A 22,686-nucleotide genomic window follows, 5' to 3' on the forward strand; every position below is an offset into this window, starting at 1 on the left:
TGTTAACATGGTAACACAGTAAACTAAGATGATGAACATGGTAAACATACACCTGCTAAACATCAGCGTGTTTGCATTCAGCTCAAAGCACCGCTGTGCAGCCTCACGGAGCCGCTATCATCACTGTGGACTCTTAAGTCTTGTTTAATCATTGTAAATCAAATACAGTATCCTGGAGGTACAGGATACCTTGGACAGCTGGTCAAACAAAGCAATTTAAAGACATCATCTTGCCTAATGTTTTGATTCAGAGACAGCACAGAAATACCCAGAGGGACCATATGGTAAAATATAACATCTTTGTTCAAAATGTTTAATAACAAGCATGGCAACAAACATGGCATAAGAACAATGCATGTTTAGAAAAATATATCTGCAAATGTATTTTTCAGAATACACTATACATTCACTTAACCTCTACTCGATATTAAACATTTACAATTCAAAAGTAATAGTTTCACTATAGCGTCACGGTAGAAAACAACACGGTCAGTTCCCTCTAAATAATGTTCATTTCAGTGATCAATTTACATCAGAAGAAAGATGTGGGAAGACATTTTGGTAAAACAGGCAAACAACCTGAGGTGTCCTTATTTTTAATAGGCATACCTGCTTGCAGGTCTAGGTCTATAACCAGTTAGGGTGTTACATGACATGAAAACAAACCCTCCTTTTCAGACAAAATGTCCAATTATTCACAATAGGTTTTTTTTTCCTTTGACAAAAAAGAAAAAAGGAAAATACTACATGGACAACCTACAACCACTCAGATTCATACCTAAAACATATTAATAAACCTTTTTATCCCAGTATCATTTGCCTAATTATTGGTACTTACTTGGTTGTTTTTAATATCCTGGACACTGTGTCAAGCAGGGTTTAATATATAAAGCAGATACATTTTGGTCTTCTGGTTTATTTATCAAAATGGTGAAAGGTGATGTATCTGCCAGTCCTCAAATCATCACCTTCCTCATCTTCACCAGTATCCAGCAGTGATAATACAGGAGTCAAAGTAGGTGCAACCTCTTATTTTACTTCAAAACACAAAAATAATGCCAAAAAGAAGTAATTCTGAATAATTGGAGTTTGAGTAAAAGAGGTATTAAAATTGAGTCACTTTCCATGTTTGAGTAAAAGAAATGTGTCTCACAGAAAGAGAGGTGGCTGTGTCTCCGTAGCTTAAACATTGCTGGAGTCTCCAGTGCAGACGCCTACTGTGGCTCTGTCCAAGTGTCTTTGAGGAGACGGTCCAGGCTGAGAGGAGCAGAGGAGGACCTGAAGTCATGCTCAGTATCCCGCCGGATAGCCTCCTTTCCTGGGGTCGGACTCTGCACAGAGACGCTCTCCCTGCCGCACCACCGCCTGAACCACAGAGTCGGGAGTCCTCAGCAGCTGTGTTACATGGTTCTTCTGGGCCAGGCCCTCCAGGACACTCTGGTATGGATGTTATCATCACACACACACACGCACACACATATCAAGATGTTTGATGAAAATGAAACAGATTGTTAATGAAGGTCATAGACTATTCAAAGTACCGTATTGTTGGTTTACTATGCTTCTTTCGATTAAACGGCTTCTCCACTGATTTAATATGGCGCTTTCAAAACAAGTGCAAGAAAGAAAGGTCAAAATCAAAGCAGAAGTGACCAAGATTTTCTGACTTCAGTCTTTGTTCTAGCATCACAATGAGTTTCTAGTTCTTAGTTAAACATCTGGTCATAATTTTAATATGTCCAATAATTTGGTTTATGACCATATTGCTGCAAAACTAAGGGACTGTTCGTTATTTATCAGAGGAAGGGCTGTGACTGGGGTGTGACTTTCTTTTTTCTTTTTATCTTGACCCTCCAAGGAGCTAACTTAAAGTTGGGGTGGTTTAGGAGTCACGGTTTGCTATTAAACATAAATGGTTGGAAAAGGTCAGCCTTTGCTTTTTATTTTTTCCGATACTACCTACCTTTATTGTGAATAGAAATAATAAAATATGGTTATTTATGGTGGAGGGAGGGTCATGCATTTTTCCCCCAATCAAACGGAAGGAAAAATATTTGTGGCTCCGGGGAGTGTTGAGATGAAAAGAAACAAAGTCACACCCCAGCCACCCCCATCCCTCAGGAATGTGGTCACAAACCTTAATGACATTCCCATCAGCCTCAGCTGTGCTTTGTGTTTAGTGCTAATTAGCAAATGTTAGCAGGCAAACATGCTAAACTAAGATGGTGAACATGGTAAACATTATATCTGCTACACATTGAAGACCATCAAAATTAACACTTTAAAATGATATTTATTTAGTAATCCTTATACTCTCTATGAGCTAAATGTTACAACTGTGAATTTCATCTCAATGAAATTTCAAATTTTGAAATTCTTTTAAATTTTGCATGTTTGCAGGAAAATGACTGAAACATGCAAAACGATCAGAATGGTTCTTTTTAAATCTGTAAAATCATGAGCTGTTTGGTAATATTTTATGGTTCAGATGTGCTTTTGTGTCCTACGTCTCACCTTTTCAAAGCCCTGCTCCACCACCGTCATATTTGGGTTGAGCTGATTGTGAACTCGTGGCTCTGTCACAGCTTTCTTTAGGTCATAGTTGAAGAACAAGGAGTTCAAGATGACCTGTTTCAGCCAGAAGAAAAGGAAGGACTTCAAGTTTCAAATATCTACATTAAGTGTGTGACTGTGCAGGATGGAGACGCGTGTGAATGAATCACACTCACTAAGGCAGTGGCTGTGGTGATTTTTGTGCCTCCGGACGCTCCTACAACCATTTTGACTCTGTTTTCTTTGTCAAAGATGATAGTAGGACACATGGAAGACAGTGGCCTCTTGCCTGCAACAGATAAACAGAATGTGGGTATAACTGCTAAACAGATAAATGTTTAATTTAAGATAAGATAGTCTCTGTGAGCTGCAGCCTGACAATGACAAATGCAAGAACAAGTGAAAAGCTGGTGGAAACATCAACTCTCACCAGAGAAAGGGTCATGTAACATCTTCTTTGTCGTTATGGGGTACATGGGCTTAATTTTGAAAAGCACTACCATCCATCAATACAGACATGTGTCCAAAGGTTACGACCCAAACTGGGGAGTTGGAGTAACAACAAGTATGATAATTCAGACCAGTCACACCTGGTTGGATGAAGTTGTTGGGTGAGGGAGGGATTCCAAACCCATTGGTCATGTACGGAGAGCTGAAGTCGTCCATTTCATCGTTGAAAATGATTCCAGTCGATCGAGACATGACTTTAGACCCAAAGCTGGAGAGTTCATAAGTGAGAAATACAAATTTGACAATGACAAACAACAAAACTGTAGTTTATTCAGGAAATGCATATGCTTGACTCTGAAGAAAAAGCAAATTTTCAAATTGTCTGACTTTTAGAATGCCAAAGCTTTTCAGACAACAGTGGTTTGATCTATAAGACCTGTCTGTGTTGGACAAATTAAATTGCATGTTTGGATCAATCCGTGCAGGAATCTTACTATAGATTAATGGTGCTGGTGGCTGCCACAGCACTTCCATCTTCAGCTATGACCGACAGGTGAGCTGTCCCGTGGTTGTCTGGGACAAAATAGTCTGGCTCATAGTAGCTGTCTGGATGGGTGGTGTCGTCTGTAATTCTACTCCTTATGCCATCAGCAAAGTAGTCTGAGGTCATGTTATGGATGAGCTGAGGAGAGCAAAACAAGTTAGTGGCAGGGCAGAAAGTCCAGACAGCTTGTCATGAAAATCATAGACAGTAAACAACAGCAGAGCACTTATCCTGCCCTTTGTCACTATATAGAAAACACCTGAATTTTTTAAATGAGGTCTGATGAACCCTTCATCCACATTCAAAGCAAATGCTACCCCTTATCAAGGCATTTCACCCCCAAATTGCCCCTGGGGCCCCGAGCAAAATACAGGTTTGAAGGCAAATGATAACTTGAAGGCTTACATCAGTAATATTGAGATAACGTGGGTCCCCGAGTCTGCTCCTCTTGGCATAAGCAAAGCGGAAAGCCTCTACAATGCGATGGTACGTCAGAGTCTTTTTCTCTGCTGTGGAGACACTTGTGTCTGAGAAGTTGTATCCTGCAAAATATCCACAGGAAACATTATCCCTGGAGAGAATGAAGAATCACATTTTCTTGGGCTAATCAGTTAATGAGGATTCTCCATCATTGTGCTAAAAGCCCATTTCAGACTCTGCCACCGCAGTGGCAGGTCATTAAACTGTACACTCAAGTCAAACAACAACATGAGCCCTTCCTGCAGATATGAATCCGGAAGTATGTTCCTCCAGATTCATATATGAACACATTAAAGTCATATCCCTCATTTGAAATGAATGATGCCGCTTTTTATTTAAACTAAATAAAAGACTAAAGATTCTCAGCCTGAGCAGATGGGGTGTTGATGGTAAATTAAATTTGGCAAGCAGAACTGAGCAGCAGCTCTGTTTTCTGCTCCCAAAACAGGCGGAGAAACATTTCAGGGACGACCTGGGGAAACCTGACATCCTTTCTTCTGCATGGCTGCACAAGCACTTGGCCGGGTTGCTCACCATCCACTATGTTGAGTATGAGTGCCAGCACAGGGCCACTGGAGGGGGCGTCTGGGACATGCATGGTGTATTCCCCAACATTCAGCCTCGGAGGATTCTCATTCAGCACAGGCTGGTACTCCAACAAATCATCCAAGGTGATAATCCCACCTGGAATGAACACAGAAGAGTCAGAGAGAATTAAATTTGAGAAATAATGCTCATGTTCAGTGTGGTGTTTCTAGAAAGTCTTTGTTTGACTTAGTTATGTCTCTAAAGACAACAATGAACAGGAAAACAAGACCTGCCGCCTGGATGTCCTCGACGATGCTCTGTGCCATTGACCCGTTGTAAAACACATCAGGCCCCTCCTCTGCTATTCTTTGGTACGTCTCAGCCAACTTTGGGAATTTTACGATGTCATTTTCCTTCAGGATCTTTTTATGAGAATCACAAAACACCTCACTGTACGATGAGAAGAAAAGAAACTGTTTAGGTCTGTAGAAAAGTAAAGCCACCATAAGAATTATCTGAAAATGTTTGACTTTAAAGTTACTGTAAGGAACTTTTAACTGGTTATGAAACAGTCTCATGATGCCTCTGATTCCTCGATATGACCTACATAAGCAACGAATGAGACCATCAGCGAGAAGATCGGCTATTTCTATATAGTTATTCTAAATGCCTGCCGCCGGGTCAGAAATTAGACAAATCAATTTACTGCACGAAGACCAGAAGAGCCTTTGTTTACATTAGTGTAGCATTGTAGCATGAGGGAGTGCAAAGACATTACTAAGACTGGAGGAGGACATTTCTCTTCGTTTGATAATGTTAAAAGTAAAGTTAGACTTGTCTGCGTCTGAACTCATTTTTAAAAAGACCAGAGAAAAAGAGCGAGAGAGCGTGAGCGAGCTGAGAGCACGAGAAAATGTTATTTCCGGATTGTTTCACAGTGGTTACATTCTAAAGCACAAATAAACACATCCCCACAACCCTGCGGGAAGGTGCCGCAGTGCCAGATTTGGAGTGAATGCAGATTTAAATGTAACCTAGACGTATGAACGGCACTAAAACAAAGTTTATTTTGCTTGACCATCATCATATTCCAATTATTAATCTTACATAGCCACAAATAGATACATTATCTCATCACTATGCCTCCTGCAAACAGCTATTTAAAAAAGAAAAAGTATTAAAAATAAGTATCATCTTTCTTTCACTTGTAGCCAAGATTTACAACACGAAGTGGTGGTGCTCATGGGAAATGCAGTCTTCATTCCAGGAAAACACTACCGCTTTTGTGAACAGGGGCCGCTAAAATCAACACAAAATGAAAGTTCCTTGTAGTAACTTTTTAAAAGTCACTGTGACAGAAAACAATGGACCCTGCAATCATTTTGAGTAAAACTGAGATGAATGTGCTGAAGAACATATGGACTGCACCAATTGTCACTCAGCTAGTCTCGGAATATTTCAACATATAGTGGCTTTAAAGGAAATATTTGACATTTTAGGAAATGTGCTTATCTGGAGTTGGATGAGAAGATCAATACAGCCGGCAGCTAATTTTGTTTGTCCAAACCATGCAGAAAGTGTAAAAATGATGAGTTGTGGTTTTACGGTTTTATGCTCTGGTCTTTCTTGGAATCTTGTTGAATATTTTTGATCTTGAAGTCACTGTTCCAAGCCAAGAAATACATTTAGTGAGCTTTCGATGTGCTGGTAGGATTTTTTTTTTTTTACCTCTGCACAGAGTCAGGCTAGTTGTTTCCCCATGTTTCCAGTTTTTATACTAAGCCAAGCTAACTGTCTTATGGCTGCAGCTTCATATTTAATGACATGAAAGACATGAGAGTGGCATCAATCTTCTTATCTAACTCTCAGCATAAACAAATAAGTATATGTCCCGAAATGTCAAAGTATTCCTTGAGTGTATGTCTATGTTGTGGCCAATATTTTTTGCTGGAATCACAAGTTATTACAATTTATACCATATCTGGAAATCTGTCATTTCTGCTGTTAATGCTTCATTCTCACCACATGTTGGCGTCTCCTTGAATGGAATCTTTGCTCTTGAAGATGGCATGAGCCAAGGCCTTTCCTATAGGAAAACCATCGCGGGCCAAAGCAATGCTCGGCTCAAACAGTTCCTTCCATGGCAGCCTGCCATGCCTCTTGTGTGCCATCTCATAACCACGGATCTCCCCGGGAATGGCTATGGACAGTCCACCTGTCATGTAGAAACAGCAGTAGCAGTATTTTGAATATCACAGGCTCTTTCTTTCTGTCTCTTGTCTGACTGAAGTACCAGCATACTAAGAGAGTCTAAGGTACTCTGAGACATCTATAGATACAGTGTTCTGCACAGATTTGGTTTTTGATTACTATGTAACCAGCAGCAGGTGTAAGAGAAGATATAGAAAGGTTGTTGAGGATGATAGCACATCTGAGAAGATGATTTATAGCTTTGGGAAGTACTCCAACAGCTTGCAGCTAGTCACTACCTGTACGAGAAAGCTTGGTGTTGTTGCCAAACATGTCTTCAGTGGCGTTCATGGGTGCTGTCTCCCTTGCATCAATGGTTTCCACTTTTCCTGTTGAGCAGGAAATGAGGGCAGATTGATCAAGGGTGTTTTTGTTCTGTTAACTTTGTTGAGACGTTGTGAGACTAATGATGCATGCTCACCTGTGGAAGCGTTATAGATGACAAAGAAGAGCCCTCCTCCAATGCCCATGCTGTGAGCGTTCAAAAGGCCAACACATAGCAAGGCAGCAATGGAAGCATCCACAGCTGAACCGTTTTTCTTCAAAATGTCCCTTAAAACACATGAATGCATTAATTAGAAGCAGGCACACTCCCATATGCACCTGCAGAAGCAGAGCATGTATGTCATATTTGGAAAACAAAAGTCCTCTTACCTCCCAATTTCTGAACACGTTCCAGCATCAGCAGCCACAGCAGCCCTCGAGAAGAAGTGATCTGAGGGGGGAGGCGTGTTTTTCTTCCCCAAGCCCATGAACACCCCCAGGAACAGGCTCACTGCAGCCACCAGAAGGACCACCAGACCAGCAATCAGGGACTTCCCAACCATTTTCCTGCCCAGGAAATTCAACATACTTCACAGTCAGACAGGATCCCTCAGCTCAGGAACAAGCGTCTTCTTCTAGAGACGTCGCCTATCATGGGTAACTGAACCATCTGATGAATATCAAAGTGAAAAAGCATATTTTTGTTTCTTCTCATGAAGGGAGACCAGAAAGTTCACTCACCTTTAGTGTATTGTTTTTGCACAAATAGATGGAGAATATTGCATAAAAAGAAGACAGTAGAATGAAGTTGGCCGTTCAGCTGGCTCTGGGCACAGTGTGTCAGCAGCAGCAATGACAAGGTGTTAGTATGACCAAGTTCAGCATGATGTGTCATCTTTGGTTTAAGGAGTGACCGAGTTAAGGTGTGACCCTTTCCTGTTTTCTGCCTAATTCCGATGAGCGAATGGTTTTTAGATGGTAACCATATGCTTTAAGTGTTTTTCAAATAGGCAGACAAGACACAAGAACACAAGGAGAGAGAAAGGAACAAAGAGGAGGATGGGGGAGGGAGGCCAATGTTCATAAACGCTCTCCTTTGTAACTACTGTATGTTTGAGCTCTTGGAAACATTAGCAATGACATAATAAGAAGTGAATTTCTGACAGAAAACTGAACATCCAATTCTCCACAAAAAAAATCTCAATTTGTTGTGGTTCAATCTATTTTGTAAAAGCAGACATCACTTTTGTCAAATGATGGATGCCTCCTTTTCCTCACTTTGAGTGAAACTTGTGAGTTTGTCTTTCTAGTCTTCTATAACCTTCCATTTCACTCTGATATCAATCTGGCAGGCTTGCCATAGTGAAGGTGAGAGTGATCTGTTTACAGATGCAGGCAGCATTCAGCTCTGACTCGGGGCCATGTGATTGGCTCAGCCAGCAGCGTTGCCATGCTCAGTAGCCGTGTCACAGTCTATTTGGCTTATTCTGCAGGCATCCTCAGACCGATTGAGATGCCTGAGCCTTCACCCAGCAGCATAGGTCCAAGCTGGCAGCATCGGTGACAGGAGCTTCTCAACAGCAAATACCCTTGTGTGTTACCTCGGCTAATCCACCGTGCACTCCTGTTGCTGGGCCACACTGATAAAGCACTGTCAAAGGAGCCTGTGGGCTGCTGCTATACTGCTGCTGCTGTGATTGTGTATAAATCGAATCACTACTATGCTGTTCTGGATCTCCCAGGTTCAGAGCCGCCCCAAGGAGGGGAGTTTATCTAATGGACAGAGCTGATTTATAGCGGAAGAAGACAATTATATATCTGTTTGTTGCAGATCACAAAAGCCTTCCTTCAGCTTTTGTGTGTACATCACTGTCCCTGTCGCTGGCAGGTGGTTGCTTTATTAAATATCAGCTGGAACGTGTTCATATTTTTATCCCTCAGCTGGCGGCTTATGGGTTTCATTTTGACTTTGCTGGAAGGGATACACTCATACCCACCAGGTTTCCCTCCAATTGTTTTCACACAATAAAGGGGAAGGCTTGTCTTTGCCTATAATCTTAGTAGCAAATCAAATCACACACTGTTGTTGTTCTTCAGCGACAGGTGAAACCCAGCCTGCAGAAACACTTACAGCAGAGAGGTGGCTACAATAGAAAAGGAGGTGATGTCATGTGCTTTTATGATTGGCTGCAGCCCTTTAATGATAGGGGCTCTATATAGACAGACACTGAGCTTCTCCTTTCTCAGCACAAATGTGTTTTTGGGTGTGTGTATGATACATGTCCTCTATCTCAATAGCACTCAACCTTTTTGGTTTGATCCTTTTAGATGAAGTAATGTTTACTTTTGACCGCTTGTCTCTGGTTTTGTTATGACCAGATGAGCCAAAGAGTTTTTTTCCCTTGTTTTATTTGAATAATTTGTAATGGCACAAAGAGATCAAATTATCTAGTATTTGATGTGAAAAAGCAAAGTTTAGAAGAGTGTAGTTTTTTTTGTTTGTTTAGGGTTTTTTTTTTTACTGCTTTCCTGCCCTGTTAATCATCTTGTGACCCCTCAGATTTATCTTGGAACCACCACTCTATCCAGGTAGTTGTAGTTTTGTTGTAGCAGACTTTGTTAAGGTTTAACATTTGATTCTAGTAGCACTTTAATACTTTAAGATGCCTTTCATTAAATGCCATATTTTTTAAGCCCAAAATGAAAAGTGTCACACATGAAGAAATTTTCTATTATGCAGATTCCTAAATCTGAAAATACAATTTTGTTCAATGCATGTTGTGAAAATGAGTTATTTGATCAGCACTGCTTAGAGAGTGAGAGCTCGGATGGAACAAATCAGTAGCACAGGGATGGTACATTAAATTAAGGACACCAGTCAATTATAATTACTGTACCACTAGGAAAATATGCACAGAGAGGGTGTAGTGCAGCCAGGGGAAATATTTATCAGAAAGCAGATCAACTGTCCTGCTCCTCTAAACAAGGGTATGCCTGAATCGTACCAGGAAATAAGGTCAAATCAAGATCAAAGTATCTAAACTCACAATGATGGGACCTACAAATAGATACAAACACATTACATCACTAAACTCCTTTTAATAAGATTGAATCTCATGCAATCTGAGGAAAGCTACACGTATGTTTCAAGTAATATTCAATCACTTAAAGTGCAGGTGTGGAGGGGGCTGTGAAGCATCTAAACTCCCAACGTACTCTGATGACTTAAATTAACATGAAGCTGTCCCTCATGCAGCTGGATGCACCTCTGGGTTCCCTATCAATAACCCTTGAGGTCCCTTGAACAAGATGCTGATCCATATGACAGAAAGGCACACCGGGGCATGAATGTTCTTCAAAGAGTTCTGACAGATGCAAACAGGATTTGACAGCTCATGCAATAGCTGACTGACAACAAGACTGTTAAAAGAAAAAAAAAATCATATTTATACAGCTTCAAGCCTATATTTGTGCAACTGGAGAGAAAAACGTTCAGCTGCTCTGACCTCAGACACACATCCTTCAAGCTGATTGTTTTCATACTTTTCCAGTTATTCAGAGGACTTCGGTGTGATTTAACAGATTGTACATTGGCCGCATGGTTGCCTAAGGTTTTAAAAACAACACTGACATCCTTTATTCTTATATTAGCTGCACAGACGGGAATTTCGAGCCTGGGAGGAGAGACGCGCAGCGGGCACCAGATGCTGGGATTGGTCGGACGCTCCACGTTGCACGAACCTAAACAGCAGCGTAAAAGCAGAGACGGCCGGAGGATGAAGCAGCCTCAGCATCCTCAGCATCCGAGCCAGGCGCACGTAGCCCGCGGTGGATGAAATCAAAATAGCAATGTGTGACTACTGCACGAGAGAACGGTGATAAATTAGACTGTCGAGGGATATTGTGTGGTTCCGCACCGGATCTTCAGTCTGTTGACAGGCGGCAACGCAGCGCCAGACAACACGGCGCTGCTACACCATCCACTGAGGAGCATCTGCTGGCTGGAAACTGAAGCTGATCATGGTTTTATCCTTTTGGTAATATTGCCTGAACTGAGAACACAAACACCACCTGTATCTGTAGAAATAATAATAATAATAACATGGGTTCCAGACTGAGCAGGCAGAGCAGCCTGGACAATGAGAATTTCTCCAAAAAGCGACGCAAGCTTCTAGATAGCGCGGGAGAGAGCGACAGGGGCAGTCGGGGCGGCGGGGACTTTCTGTTTGCTCTGATGCTGAAATCAGACAAGCTGCCTGGGATGCTGCGGAGGACCAACCACAGCCCATACATGAGGCGAGTGTCGTGGATCAAAGAGATACAGAAGCTGCTCCGTGATCGCAGGATCGAGCAGGCAACCGACGTGCTCAAATTACTGAGGAAGGTAAGGAGAAACTGCACAAAGCTCGGCCTGAGCGCAGTAAAGTCAGACCTGTTTACATACAGTGTGTGCACTATACTGCTCTCAGACTGCTTTGATGCTGATGCAGCTAAACATCCTATAAACAACCCAGAGCAACAGATGGAGGACATGCAGTAGCAGTAGTCCATGTGTGTCAATGCGACCAGTCTGATGTGTTCTGCATGTCCAGCGTCAGCATCTGAAGTGCCACAGGTGCCTCACTCTCCTCCTGCAGACTCTGCTCTGCACCCATGACCCCCCAACTTCTGACCTCTGACCCTAAGCCCCAGCCTCACCCCTCTTTTTCCCCCCGAGTTGACTCTACATGCACGTCCATGCACTTCCTCCAGAAGTATTTGTTTTTATAGAAAGTAGGCCACTCGCAGAGCAATGTACCTGTGACACATTGTTTCAGTGGCAGACACAGCGTGTGACTCACCACAGTGTTCACTCTCACTGTGGGTACACTTGCTCCGTGCTGACATCTGATTTGAAAGGATAACCCGCGCTCTAAATGAGGAAAGGGTCAAATTGTGTGCCATGTGTTATTGCGTTATCCCAAATTTCATTATCTTTGGGTGGGTTGTGGGCTTTTTCCTCGAATGCCCATCATCAGTCCCATCATCAGTCCCCATCATCAGCTCCATCATCCTCTCTACATCTGTCCTTGTTTCCTCCACTATGGCCAGAGTCTCACCTCTCCTTAGACTGCTCTAACACTCCCATTAGAGCGACCTGCCTCCTCCATCCCTCTCCACTCCTAATGTCACTGCCTCCCTCTGTAATGGCCTGTGCTTTAGCAACAACAATGTAAGCCCTGGAGTCCTGTGTTCCGCAATAAAAAAAAAAAATTATTTGTTTGCAAAAGGATTTATTAACTCTTACTTCGAAAACAGGGTCACAGAAATGAAAATCTAGAGCTGCCGTTGCTTTAATGCCTTTGTTTTGCATATTGCTGTAGTGAAGTGAAACTCTTGTCATTTTTAGTGATTTTCATGTGAGATAAGTTGTTTTTTTTCTAGGAGTTGAGAGATTTTCTAGCCCCTTTGTCTGATGAAAATTGCTAAAACCCACTGGATCATACCAAAAATGCATTGTCATCAAGCTAAAGACATTATTATTTTATATAAAGATGACATTTGTTGCAATAGGTACATAATCTAGAATATGTGTTACACAAAATCCACACAATCCCGAGTGAATACTGCTGTATTTCAATCAGAAGTTTTTCTCGCCCGCTGTGGGATATGTAGCATTACAACACGTGTAACAGAATATGTAGGTGCATTGAAGATGTGACAGCAGCCCTGGTGATCTCATTTGTTTGCTTGCCCTCAGGCCCTCCTTTGTCTTTTAGCTGTCGGCCAATCCTGTGTTAATTACTCTGAAGCCTCGACACAGGAGAGAGTGGAACCTCCTTAATCAAGCCGAGGAGATAAACTGGATAGCCTAGGCTCCATGACAGCCACATCACAAGGGACATGGGCTTGCTTCCTCTAAATGAGCTCCACTTTTATTAAATAAGCCTTACTTTATCTTTAGTCGCAGCATCGCAAGCAGGCAGATGTCTCAGCGATTCTGTTCTCTGAATTTAAAAAGGGGTTCATGGCTGAGTTAATTGGTGTGTAACAGTGAGCTCTGCTCCAGATATGAAAAGATCTGAGCTTTGCTGCAGATATGGGAGGGATTTGTGGCATCATGCTGGGCTTGCACATGACAATTGATCGTGTCTAAACTCAGAAAGAGAGATATTTTTATACCTTGTTTCTCAGAAGGGCAGAAGCTGCTTCTACTCGGCCTTGGGTTCAGTCTGCTTACTGTTGCCCTTGTTAAAAGGGAAGCCAGTAATGTGGAGCTGCCAGCCTCCCACTCAAACTGTCCATTATAATCAATGCCGATTGTGTTCTAGGAAAAAAATAAATGTGTGTGCAGGTGTGTGCATACATGTCTCAAAGGCTTGCTTCCCTCATTAAAGTTGCATGAACTGCACAAGTGCTTGTCATCGTAGTCTGCCTCATTAGGACCTTGAGGATGGACTTGTTGATGAAGGCAGATTGTACAGTTCAGTACACACAGCTGCATCGCTGGCTGTTGGCTGTCTCAGTCAGCACACTCGAAAGGTCATCTGAAATCTCCAGCTTTTAGTTGGTTTGATTTGTTTTTACTGCAGATCGTTTTGGATTTGTCATAATTATGAGTAGCCTGCCATGACAGCTTTCACTTCTGATATCTTTGCAGATGCATTTATGTGCTGCACAAATTTTTGAGTATAGAGATATGCATGTCTTGAAAATAACTTACAGCTAAGAGGCATCATAAGGACCTTGAGGATGGGCCCCCCCTTTAAGTTGAGGGTGTGGGGGGGACTACCATCTATTTATGAGGTTTTCACATCAGATCAGAAATGAGTCGGGAGTGGTCTTGTTTGTGGAAACAGCATGCACTGTGGCATGTTGGGATATGCACTGTGGCTCGATGCCATGGAGGTGTGATTATAAATGCCAAAACACAGTGTTCCATGTGACTCCCCCTAGATTTCACTCTCCTACTGTCTCCTTTAATGAATATTTAAAAGAAAACACTTTTATCTTTCCATTTCAAGTCACATTGCCCTTGACGCAGCAAGGCACTGTTTCTATCAGTAGTGCACATGTTTCTCAGGTGCAAAGTAACGCTGCTAAATGCTTAATTGTGATTTTTGCTGAATGTTTTTACAATTTCATCTTGCTGTGTTTATGATTCCTCTCTTCTTTTTCGTCTTTTGATAGGATCTGGGTTTGGAAGGCACCTCACTAAACGACATCTTATACAAGAACGCTGCCTTCCTCAACCTGGTGGACCCAATCTCACATGAGCTGCTGCTGAGTTTGGCCCGAGAGATGCAGTGTCCTAAGAAGGTCAGCTTTTACCTTCCCGAGTACTCACAGAATATTCACAGAAAAAATCAAGCTTGATGTTCGCATTCTGCAACAGAAAGCATTCTCCTAAAAATATTCCCCTGATGGTTTCCTTTTGTTAAGTAATGAGTTCTCAAGATCAATAGAAATCCAATCTGAGGATTTTATCTACATTTCTACAGACGGATGGTTGAAAGAAATTCTGCAGACACGTGTTACTTTTAAACAGCTTGTATGAATCCTTGGAAACTGGTTCTTTCATATTGTTAGTATTGTTTATCAGCCATCTTCAGCGCAGTTTGTTGAATTTGATTTGATTTCTTGAGATTTAATACCTGAAAACTTATAAAACTGGAAAATATCTGCAAAATTACTACTGACAACCCTGAAGGAATAAAGCGAGCTAGCGCATTAAACAGAAAAGGACATGTATTGTGCACAGAGAGGAATTAATAACTCAGCATGTCTTAACTTCCAACCATGAATATTAAATTATTTTGATGTAGGCAATGGCTACCAGCAGACACACCATAACAAACATGAGTAATGAACTTAAATTGCCAATGTTTACCAGTGGCTGGGTTGAATCTCACCTCTCCTGTGTACTTCCTGTTTTCCCCCCACCCATGTACGGCGTATGTGATTAGATTTTCTTGCTCCAGCAAGACAGCTAAATTGTGTTTTGTTGAGGAGCAGCTCAAGGCACCGCAAATAATAACCAACCTGTTTTCTTTCTGTTTATGTGAAAGATGTTACGGTTACAGATTGATAAGTTTTAGAAAATAGAAGAAAGCCTAGTAACGTGAAACAATGAATTGTAAGGATTTTTTTCCCGTCTTGCACACACAAGCATATTGTATCTTTTAAAGAGAGATCTCATATTGAAAGATGCTGCTTCACTAAGGTTAGTCTCTTTGTCCGCATTGTGCTCTGTTCTGCAGGATGCAGACACCATAAAGTCTTCAGATAAGATTTGCAGACAGCTGATCTACCACCTGACCCCGCACTCAAAGTGGCTGAGGCAGAGCATGTCCAGACGGAAATCCCAGGCCTGGTAAGCCCTTCTGTCCAGACACCCAGTCTGTAATAAATCTGCAGCTCCACACAACAGAGAACAGGGCTCGGCTCCATGTCGAGCTATAGAGATTTCCATCTTTGTAGCTGACATTGAACGAGGACAGAGCTGGCCACGGGCTGACCTGACGGGTACGCCATGGTAACCACAGCTGTCAATCATCGTTCTTTTTAAGTGCTCAGATCTATTGCCACTGGCCTCTCTCTCTTCAAAAGTGGCACAGCAACAAATTTGTCCATCTGTTTGCTTTTTCCTCCCCTTCAAGACAAGCTGGGAGGGTGATGTTAAAATATAATTGTACTTGATGGAAGAGTGAATTGCTTTTGATGTGCAAGTGACAAAGACAGAATTAGCTTGGGTATAAAATAGGTTTTATGTGTGCCTACATGTTGCTTGGTTGTCCTTTTCACAATGAGAAACAGGCTATCGTGATTCTTTTTCATGTAATTGCTTATTCCACAGCTGGCTAGACGCCGCGAATAATGCATTCATTTTCTCAAGATGAAAATAATCTCAGAGTTGAGGAGGAGACAATGCGTACTCAGTGAGATGAGACAGGTTCATTAGGAGCCAGTCGTCGGTATCAACATGCAGAATCTGAGGGAAGCGAAGACATATTCACAGGGATCTGGCAGGATCAGACACAAGCAGGGCTTTGTTGTGCTCGTGGACGTTTAATTCAGCCCAGAAGAGGAAAGACGCAGGATTTAACTGACACTGACAGCATCTCTGGAAATGTGCAGTTACATACTACTGCTAAATTTCTAGCTGATGGAGCTTTTTTTGACTTAGTCATGTTGTTTGCTTCATAAACCTGCAGAGAGAGAGACAGTCTGACACTGACTGAGACAGCAGGAGCAACATGAATCATTAAAAGAAAAATCCACCCTAAAACAGAATATTAATACAGCAGATGCTATGAGCTGTGACAGCTTCGCCTGGCGTTGTGTTCGTGAACAAATATCTGTCAAACTAGAAAGAGACAAGACAGGGCCAGTCTGCCTCTGACTGAGAATAGAAATGCACTTCACAAACTCAATTTCTGGAGATATGTTTTGTTTTTTTGGTTTTTTGGTTTTGCACTTTTATTAAAGAAACAATGAAATAATTTAAATTCTGACACAAATATTCCCCCGAGTGCACACTTGGTTTTCCATTTATTGTTCAAAGAAAGCAGTTCGGCTCTGTTTGTAATAACTGTCCTGTGGAGTTGTGAAGGATCAGAAGTTTGTATTAAAGGAACAGTTTGACATTTTGGTAATTATTTGCATGCTTGTTCAAAGATATAAGAGAAGTTCTGTACCACTCTCATGTCTGTCCTTAAATATATGGCTACAGGAAGCAGCCAGTTAGCTTAGCTTAGCATTAAGACTGGAACAGCAAGTCTGGTTCTGTCCAAAGGTAACACAATCCCCCTACCAGCACCTCTCAAGCTCACTAATTAACATGTTAACACGGGGTATTTTGTGCTGAACTATTTCTTTGCTGAGGGCAGTAACTTCCTGGACTTTGTTTCCCCAGCCAAGAAATAGTAGAACTGCAACTTGTTGTTTTTACAGTGTGATTTTTTTTTTGTACAGCTTACACAAACAAAAACACATTAAGTGGCCAGCTTTAGACGTGCTGCTAGGCGGATTTTGTTACCACAGGACAGAGCCAGGCTAGTTGTTTCCCCCTGCTACAAGTCTTTCTGCTAAGCTAGGCTAAGCTAATTGTCTCCTGGCTGTAGCTTTTAATACAATGGACAGATATGAGAGTGGTATTGATCGTCTCATCTAACCATCAGTAGGAAAGTAAACAAGTGTAATTTCCAAAATGTCAAACTATTCCATGATCAAATATGGATCAGGTAACTGTCCACATTAATGTGAAAAGCATGTCATAAAAATAATTTTAGGGTGGATTTTACCTCCCTCAAACTCCCATCTTTGTTCAGCTGCAGGCAAACTGCCCTCATCTGTGCAAAAATGCCGCAATCTCACTTCTGTGAGGTTTCTCTGTGTTCAGAGGAAACAGAAACAGCTCAGTCCTCTTTAATGCCACTGGATTGTTCATCCCTTCATTATCCAGCATTAGCACTGCACACTGGTCGCTCTAAATACTGTACACACATTTCTGACTGAAATGCCACACTGAATTAATGTCTGAATCTCTCTAATCCTGTTAATCTATCTAACTGGTTTATTTGGGTTTTGCTCGAAATGTTTTTTTCTTTTTTCACATTTAATGAAAGAGCTTGACAACAGGCTTGATGGAGGCAGTGACCCAGAAATGCTGCTGAGGCGCTTCCACCTTAAGGGTAATTTCATGTGAGCGTAAAAATTGTCGACACATTTGTGACCTTTTTTCTCCTTAGTTTTCACACCAGTATCTTCCTGTTCCATCAGCCTTATTTGGCCTTCTAATTGCATTTTTCCCTTTGTCACCTGAACACTGAAAATAACAAAATAATCAAAACTACCTTTTAGTGGTCGCTGCCTCTTTCGTTTCCCTGTCACTTATCATCATCAGTCGCTTCATACATTTTCTGTTTTTTCATTTCTTCTCATATTCAGTAACATTATATTGTGCATCGTAGCATACCAGGCATGTTAAAGGGGCCCATCTGTCATTTTTACTGATGGCTTCAGCTTCAAGTTCTATGCCAGGAAAATACAGAATAAGACAGAGAGAGGACAAAGTTGTCCGAACAGCCGCTCGGTCAGGTTTTCACCAAAAAATCCACTGAACAAAAAGATATGGAGGTGATATCTGTGTGCAGGGACTTTCTTTATTGATATGGACTGTGAACTGTGGGGTTGGATCTCCTGCACCATGAAGGACAATGCAGCGGTGTGAGTGTGTGTATCACTTCCCTGTATAGTCTTGCGTATATAATACAGCAGAAATGTCAGGAGCAGATCTGATTAGACTGGATTTTCATCTCGTGTCTTTCTTGTGCAGTTTGGCTTCACCCGTCAGAGGGTTGAAATTACTAATAGAGCAAGGCTTGAACATAAATGACTCTGCAAAAAAATGGTGTGAGCAATGCAATAACAGCCCGGGGGAATGTGAACTTGAAAAATGAAAATACTTATTTAAAGATGAAATGAAATGGGATTTTTATGACAACTGTTATTATTCAACCACTTACTAACACATGCATTTTAACCATTTTTAAAAAATAATATTTTCTCTTTTCCTTAATTCTCATTTTACCTCATTTCAGGCAACATCAGCTAACCCTCCAGATATGAATATGTATGTTAATAAATCATGGGAGTGATTTGGTTGAGGCTTACTGAATTCAAATGCTGCCTCATTATATTAAATCAGTGACACACAAGGAGGTTGATGAGTCACACATGGAGACAAGAGATGCACTTTGCTTCCCCAGGTGTAAATACTTAATGGACAGCTTCATTATACAGTATAAATTTAATTGATTGCATTATTATGTAATGGATATTAAATGGATTACTTCATTGCACATTTCGTTTTGCGAGCATCATCCACTATTACTAACATGTTGATGCCATTTGTGTTATTACTGATTTCAATTCAATGTTCAGTGTGGTGCACAGAGGGATTATTTTCTTTGTCTGCTGCTTTGGACATCCACTCAGTGACATTTACTCTATCAAATGTGGTTGATTCAAAGACAAGTAACTTCTGAACCACCTGTAACAATATGAATTGTTATTTCTTCTCTTACTTATAAGCTAATTTTGTCATTTAAACTGAACACTTTTGTAGTGTTCTCGTGGCTGTAAAGATCGCAAAAAGCCATCCACTACTTATCAGTGACACCTTTACATACTGGTATCAGATTAATCTGGAGGAAGGATGAAAGAGGCTACCTGAGAGGATGCCTCAGACATCCATGTTTTGTGCTTCCTGAGCAAAAAAGAATGACTGTCTGAAAAAAGGAGGGAATTGTGTCATCAAAACCCATTCACACCTGCAGGGGAGCCTCTGCCAGGCCCTTGCCATTAGGACTTTTGTGCTTCTGGTGAAGATGAGGTTTCTGACACACAAAAGGCTGCAAGGGCCAGACAATAGCGAGTGGGGAAAACGGTGGCTCACAAGACTTTCAATGAAGATACGACAGCTTTGACAAATGTCTTTATCTTAGAGATTCTGCGCTCAAAAGCTGATTAAACTCCCTTTTAGCATGGCTGCATGAGTGGGTTTTCTTCTTCTTTTTTGCAATTAATACAAAGGCTCTATTGCATGACAACCCTGCTCATCAGCCTATCAGCTTCTTTTAAAAAGAATCAGTAGATCCTGCTCAGGGCACATCATGAAAAGCCCCCTATTTTCAACGTGACCAAAAAACACTTTAAAGCATCACAAGTGACAGGTACTGCAGTGGATGTCACAGTAAGTCACCAGGCGCTGGAGGATGTTATAATTCACTCTGACACCGAATCAGCGTTACAGGCCACTTCAGTAACAGCTCAAGTTAAACACACCACATCCTCAGGGGGGGAAGAAAGGGGCAGCGGTAAATGGGACTGACTGGAAACAAAAGGGCAATGGAGTGTGTAAATAATGCACAAATATTCTCTGCTGTAACATCAGTTACCGCTTTACATCACACCAAAGTATCAGATTATTACTTATTTTCAGATTCTGCTTGTATTACACATTATCCTTAAAGGGCTTTAAGGTTTTCAAAGACTTGTGCTAAGAGTCTGCACCGAAACCAACAGATATCCTGCATAAAATACTCCCTGCTCACATATTAGATAACGCTTCCTTCACTGACTCACACAGACTTTATAAATCACCTCAATATACTGTGGCAAACAGATTAAACTAGAGAGAAATCAGAGAGTGCACACATCTGCCGAGGTTGCACAATCTACTAAATCTGTTGTCTTAATAGTCCCAAATGTGAAGAAATGATTAATCTGCATCAAAGTACACACTGATAGATGAACATGGGATACATGTGGGACATTTTATTCAAGTAACTGCAAATAGAGAAAATCAATGCACTATCTTGCAACATTAAGAAAAAAACTTCTGCACTCCAGATTCACACAAAAACATTGTTTCTTGGCTTCATTTTTTTTTTTTTTTTTTTGCCAGATTGCCTGCTAACAATCAGATATAAACAGGACAGACAACATGACTTCCTTGGTGGGTGTAATAATGTCAGCTGAACTGTGGCATTTCCAGAGGAAAAAATCTCTTTCCTTTCCTGTCTTAAAAATAAGGGAGCCAAGCATCTTCAATTCAAGTTTCATCTTTCTCTAAAACACATCATAGTTTATCTTTCACGCAGTAAACTGCTCTGTGTCTGGACTATAAGAAGCTCTGTGCTCCTGGCCCTCGGAGCTTTAAGCTCAAGCTGCTGGCTCGCTCAAATGTTTTGGCTCTTCTGTTTACACTAGTAAATCCCCATGCTGGAGTCTCTGTGTCATCCTTCCGTTCCAAGCCCGCCCATTCACCCCCTCTTTTATACAACACTGGAAACACAACATAAGACCAGGCCCATGTTCCCAGGTCACAAACCACTCAAAGAACCCCTCAGATAGAACCTAATCTGGTTTGGGCTTTTTTAAGTAATCTTACTCTCTTTCTGTTTTCCCTGACAGTCTCAAGACAACCCTACAGAAAAAGCTGTCCAGTGACAGTGTCGACCTGTCCGGCATCCCTCTATCCACCCGTGATGTCCGCCAAGTCGCCTTCTACCTCCAAACCAACAGAGACAGTGTGGTGGCTGTGGACATCAGCTTCACCGATCTCCAAGACGACAACCTGAGGTTCCTCCTGCCTCTTCTGGCTTCGCTGCCCAAACTCAGCACCCTGGCTCTTAACGGTAACCGCCTCACCCTGGCCATACTCAAAGACCTCACAGAGATGCTGAAAGACCCCAAGATGTTCTCCAGCCTGGCCTGGATAGACTTGGGCAACAACGTCGACATTTTCACCATGCCGCAGCCACTGCTAGTCGCTTTACGTCGGCGCTGCAGCCTGAAGAGCAGTCTGCCCACCATCTATGAGTACACGGAGGGCCAGCCCTACTGCTACCACCTGGAGACGTCTATCGAGGAGCCCAGCCACTACGAGGAGGAAGAGGAGGACGAAGAAGAGGCAGAGGATGATGAGGATGACATGGGGAACAAATTTGAGTTGGAGCCATGGGGCTTAGGGGAGAAGCAGCTCTCCAAAGACTTCACCCTTCACTACTGTGAGAGGTGATGGGGAGTTTTGCTCTGAGGCTCTTCGACTGTGGTTGAAATGTCGTCCCACAGCACTCCGTTACTTCCTTCGCCCTCCCGTCCTCACACCACGAGCCCAGTCACCCTTTGAGGCACGGGGGAGACCAGTGCCCACATTGTGAAATTCTCGTCCCGACACGGCTACCAAGCTATTCCTAACCATCTCTGAGTTAACCCACACAAGATGACAGTGAAGTGACGGTCGCGATTGCGGACTTACTGTGTTGGTGGATGGTGCTCTTGGGAACAAGGTGCGGTTTCATTGGAGGGGGGCTGGAAGAGTTAATGAACCGGTGTGCTCTCTCTTTCTCTCTCTTTCTCTCTCTCTCTCCCCCTGTCTCTCTCTATCTCTCTCTCTCTCTCTTTCTCTGTCTCTCTGTCTCTGTCTCTCTCTCTCTCCCTCTCTCTCTCTCTCTCTCTCTCTCCCTCTCTCTCTCTCTCTCTGATAGTGGCAGCTGAAGAGCCAATCCCAAGGAGATTTAGATCAGTTGGTTGGATGGAGGAGCAGCATCCCGGCGGTAGCTGAAGTGGAAGTAGAGTTAGTTTGGAAACAGTGGGTCCCTCTGGGTTCTCTACCAGGACTGAGACTATCTCTGGCAGGCAGGGCCTAGCTCCACATTGTGTGTTCTCTGTTAATCTCTCAACAAAAGCTATGACACAAGTTCAACAGACTATACAGCCGACGACCCGTCACGTGACGCCGGCAAAACTGCTAGGTCAAGACTTTTTGCGTTTTCCCCCCCTTTCCAAATGTCCACTTGTGAATACCCACGCAGCCCTTGTGTAGATGTAAATGAGGACACAAAACATGGCTCTGTTGTGTTTCCACGGGCTATTTTTGTGCACTTTTGGTGAACAAAGCAATCTTAGAAGACAACAGGTAGGACTCAACAATGGATAGCTGTCACTGATTGTTTTTGTACTTGCCTAAATGCTGATATTCACCTCTTTGTAATTATTGAACTGTTGTAGTCATCACCTCAGTGTTTCAGTGCATTTATGACACTACAGCCAACTGTTAATATGGGCCG

At 42.2% G+C, this 22,686-nt stretch overlaps 2 protein-coding genes across 2 annotated transcripts; one reads left to right on the forward strand and one right to left on the reverse strand.

Annotated features, from left to right (window-relative positions):
• Positions 1 to 285: 285 nt before the first annotated feature.
• Positions 286 to 7,656, reverse strand: ggt1a (gamma-glutamyltransferase 1a). Its single transcript, XM_042422564.1, has 12 exons — positions 7,460 to 7,656; positions 7,227 to 7,357; positions 7,045 to 7,134; positions 6,578 to 6,770; positions 4,845 to 5,005; positions 4,562 to 4,711; positions 3,953 to 4,089; positions 3,498 to 3,685; positions 3,144 to 3,271; positions 2,730 to 2,842; positions 2,515 to 2,628; positions 286 to 1,437 (listed from the first exon to the last, which is right to left on the reverse strand). Exons 1-12 carry the CDS (start codon positions 7,654 to 7,656, stop codon positions 1,291 to 1,293), a joined length of 1,749 nt encoding a protein of 582 aa, XP_042278498.1. The 3' UTR covers positions 286 to 1,290.
• Positions 1,354 to 22,024, forward strand: lrrc75ba (leucine rich repeat containing 75Ba). Its single transcript, XM_042422563.1, has 5 exons — positions 1,354 to 1,440; positions 10,721 to 11,453; positions 14,240 to 14,368; positions 15,310 to 15,422; positions 21,029 to 22,024. The coding sequence occupies exons 2-5, from the start codon at positions 11,172 to 11,174 to the stop codon at positions 21,633 to 21,635; spliced, it is 1,131 nt and encodes a 376-aa protein (XP_042278497.1). The 5' UTR covers positions 1,354 to 1,440; positions 10,721 to 11,171; the 3' UTR covers positions 21,636 to 22,024.
• Positions 22,025 to 22,686: the final 662 nt, after the last annotated feature.

This window comes from Thunnus maccoyii, chromosome 9, assembly GCF_910596095.1.
Source record: "Thunnus maccoyii chromosome 9, fThuMac1.1, whole genome shotgun sequence".
NCBI classification, from domain to species: Eukaryota; Metazoa; Chordata; class Actinopteri; order Scombriformes; family Scombridae; genus Thunnus; species Thunnus maccoyii.

Coding starts and splice junctions, on each gene's coding strand:
- ggt1a (XM_042422564.1), bottom strand. CDS start 7,656: ATGTTGAATTTCCTGGGCAGGAAAATGGTTGGGAAGTCCCTGATTGCT. Junction 5,006..6,577: donor CAAGGAGACGCCAACATGTG/GTGAGAATGAAG, acceptor CTCATCGTACAG/TGAGGTGTTTTGTGATTCTC. Junction 2,629..2,729: donor TCACCACAGCCACTGCCTTA/GTGAGTGTGATT, acceptor TGGCTGAAACAG/GTCATCTTGAACTCCTTGTT.
- lrrc75ba (XM_042422563.1), top strand. CDS start 11,172: ATGGGTTCCAGACTGAGCAGGCAGAGCAGCCTGGACAATGAGAATTTC. Junction 11,454..14,239: donor TGCTCAAATTACTGAGGAAG/GTAAGGAGAAAC, acceptor GTCTTTTGATAG/GATCTGGGTTTGGAAGGCAC. Junction 14,369..15,309: donor AGATGCAGTGTCCTAAGAAG/GTCAGCTTTTAC, acceptor TCTGTTCTGCAG/GATGCAGACACCATAAAGTC.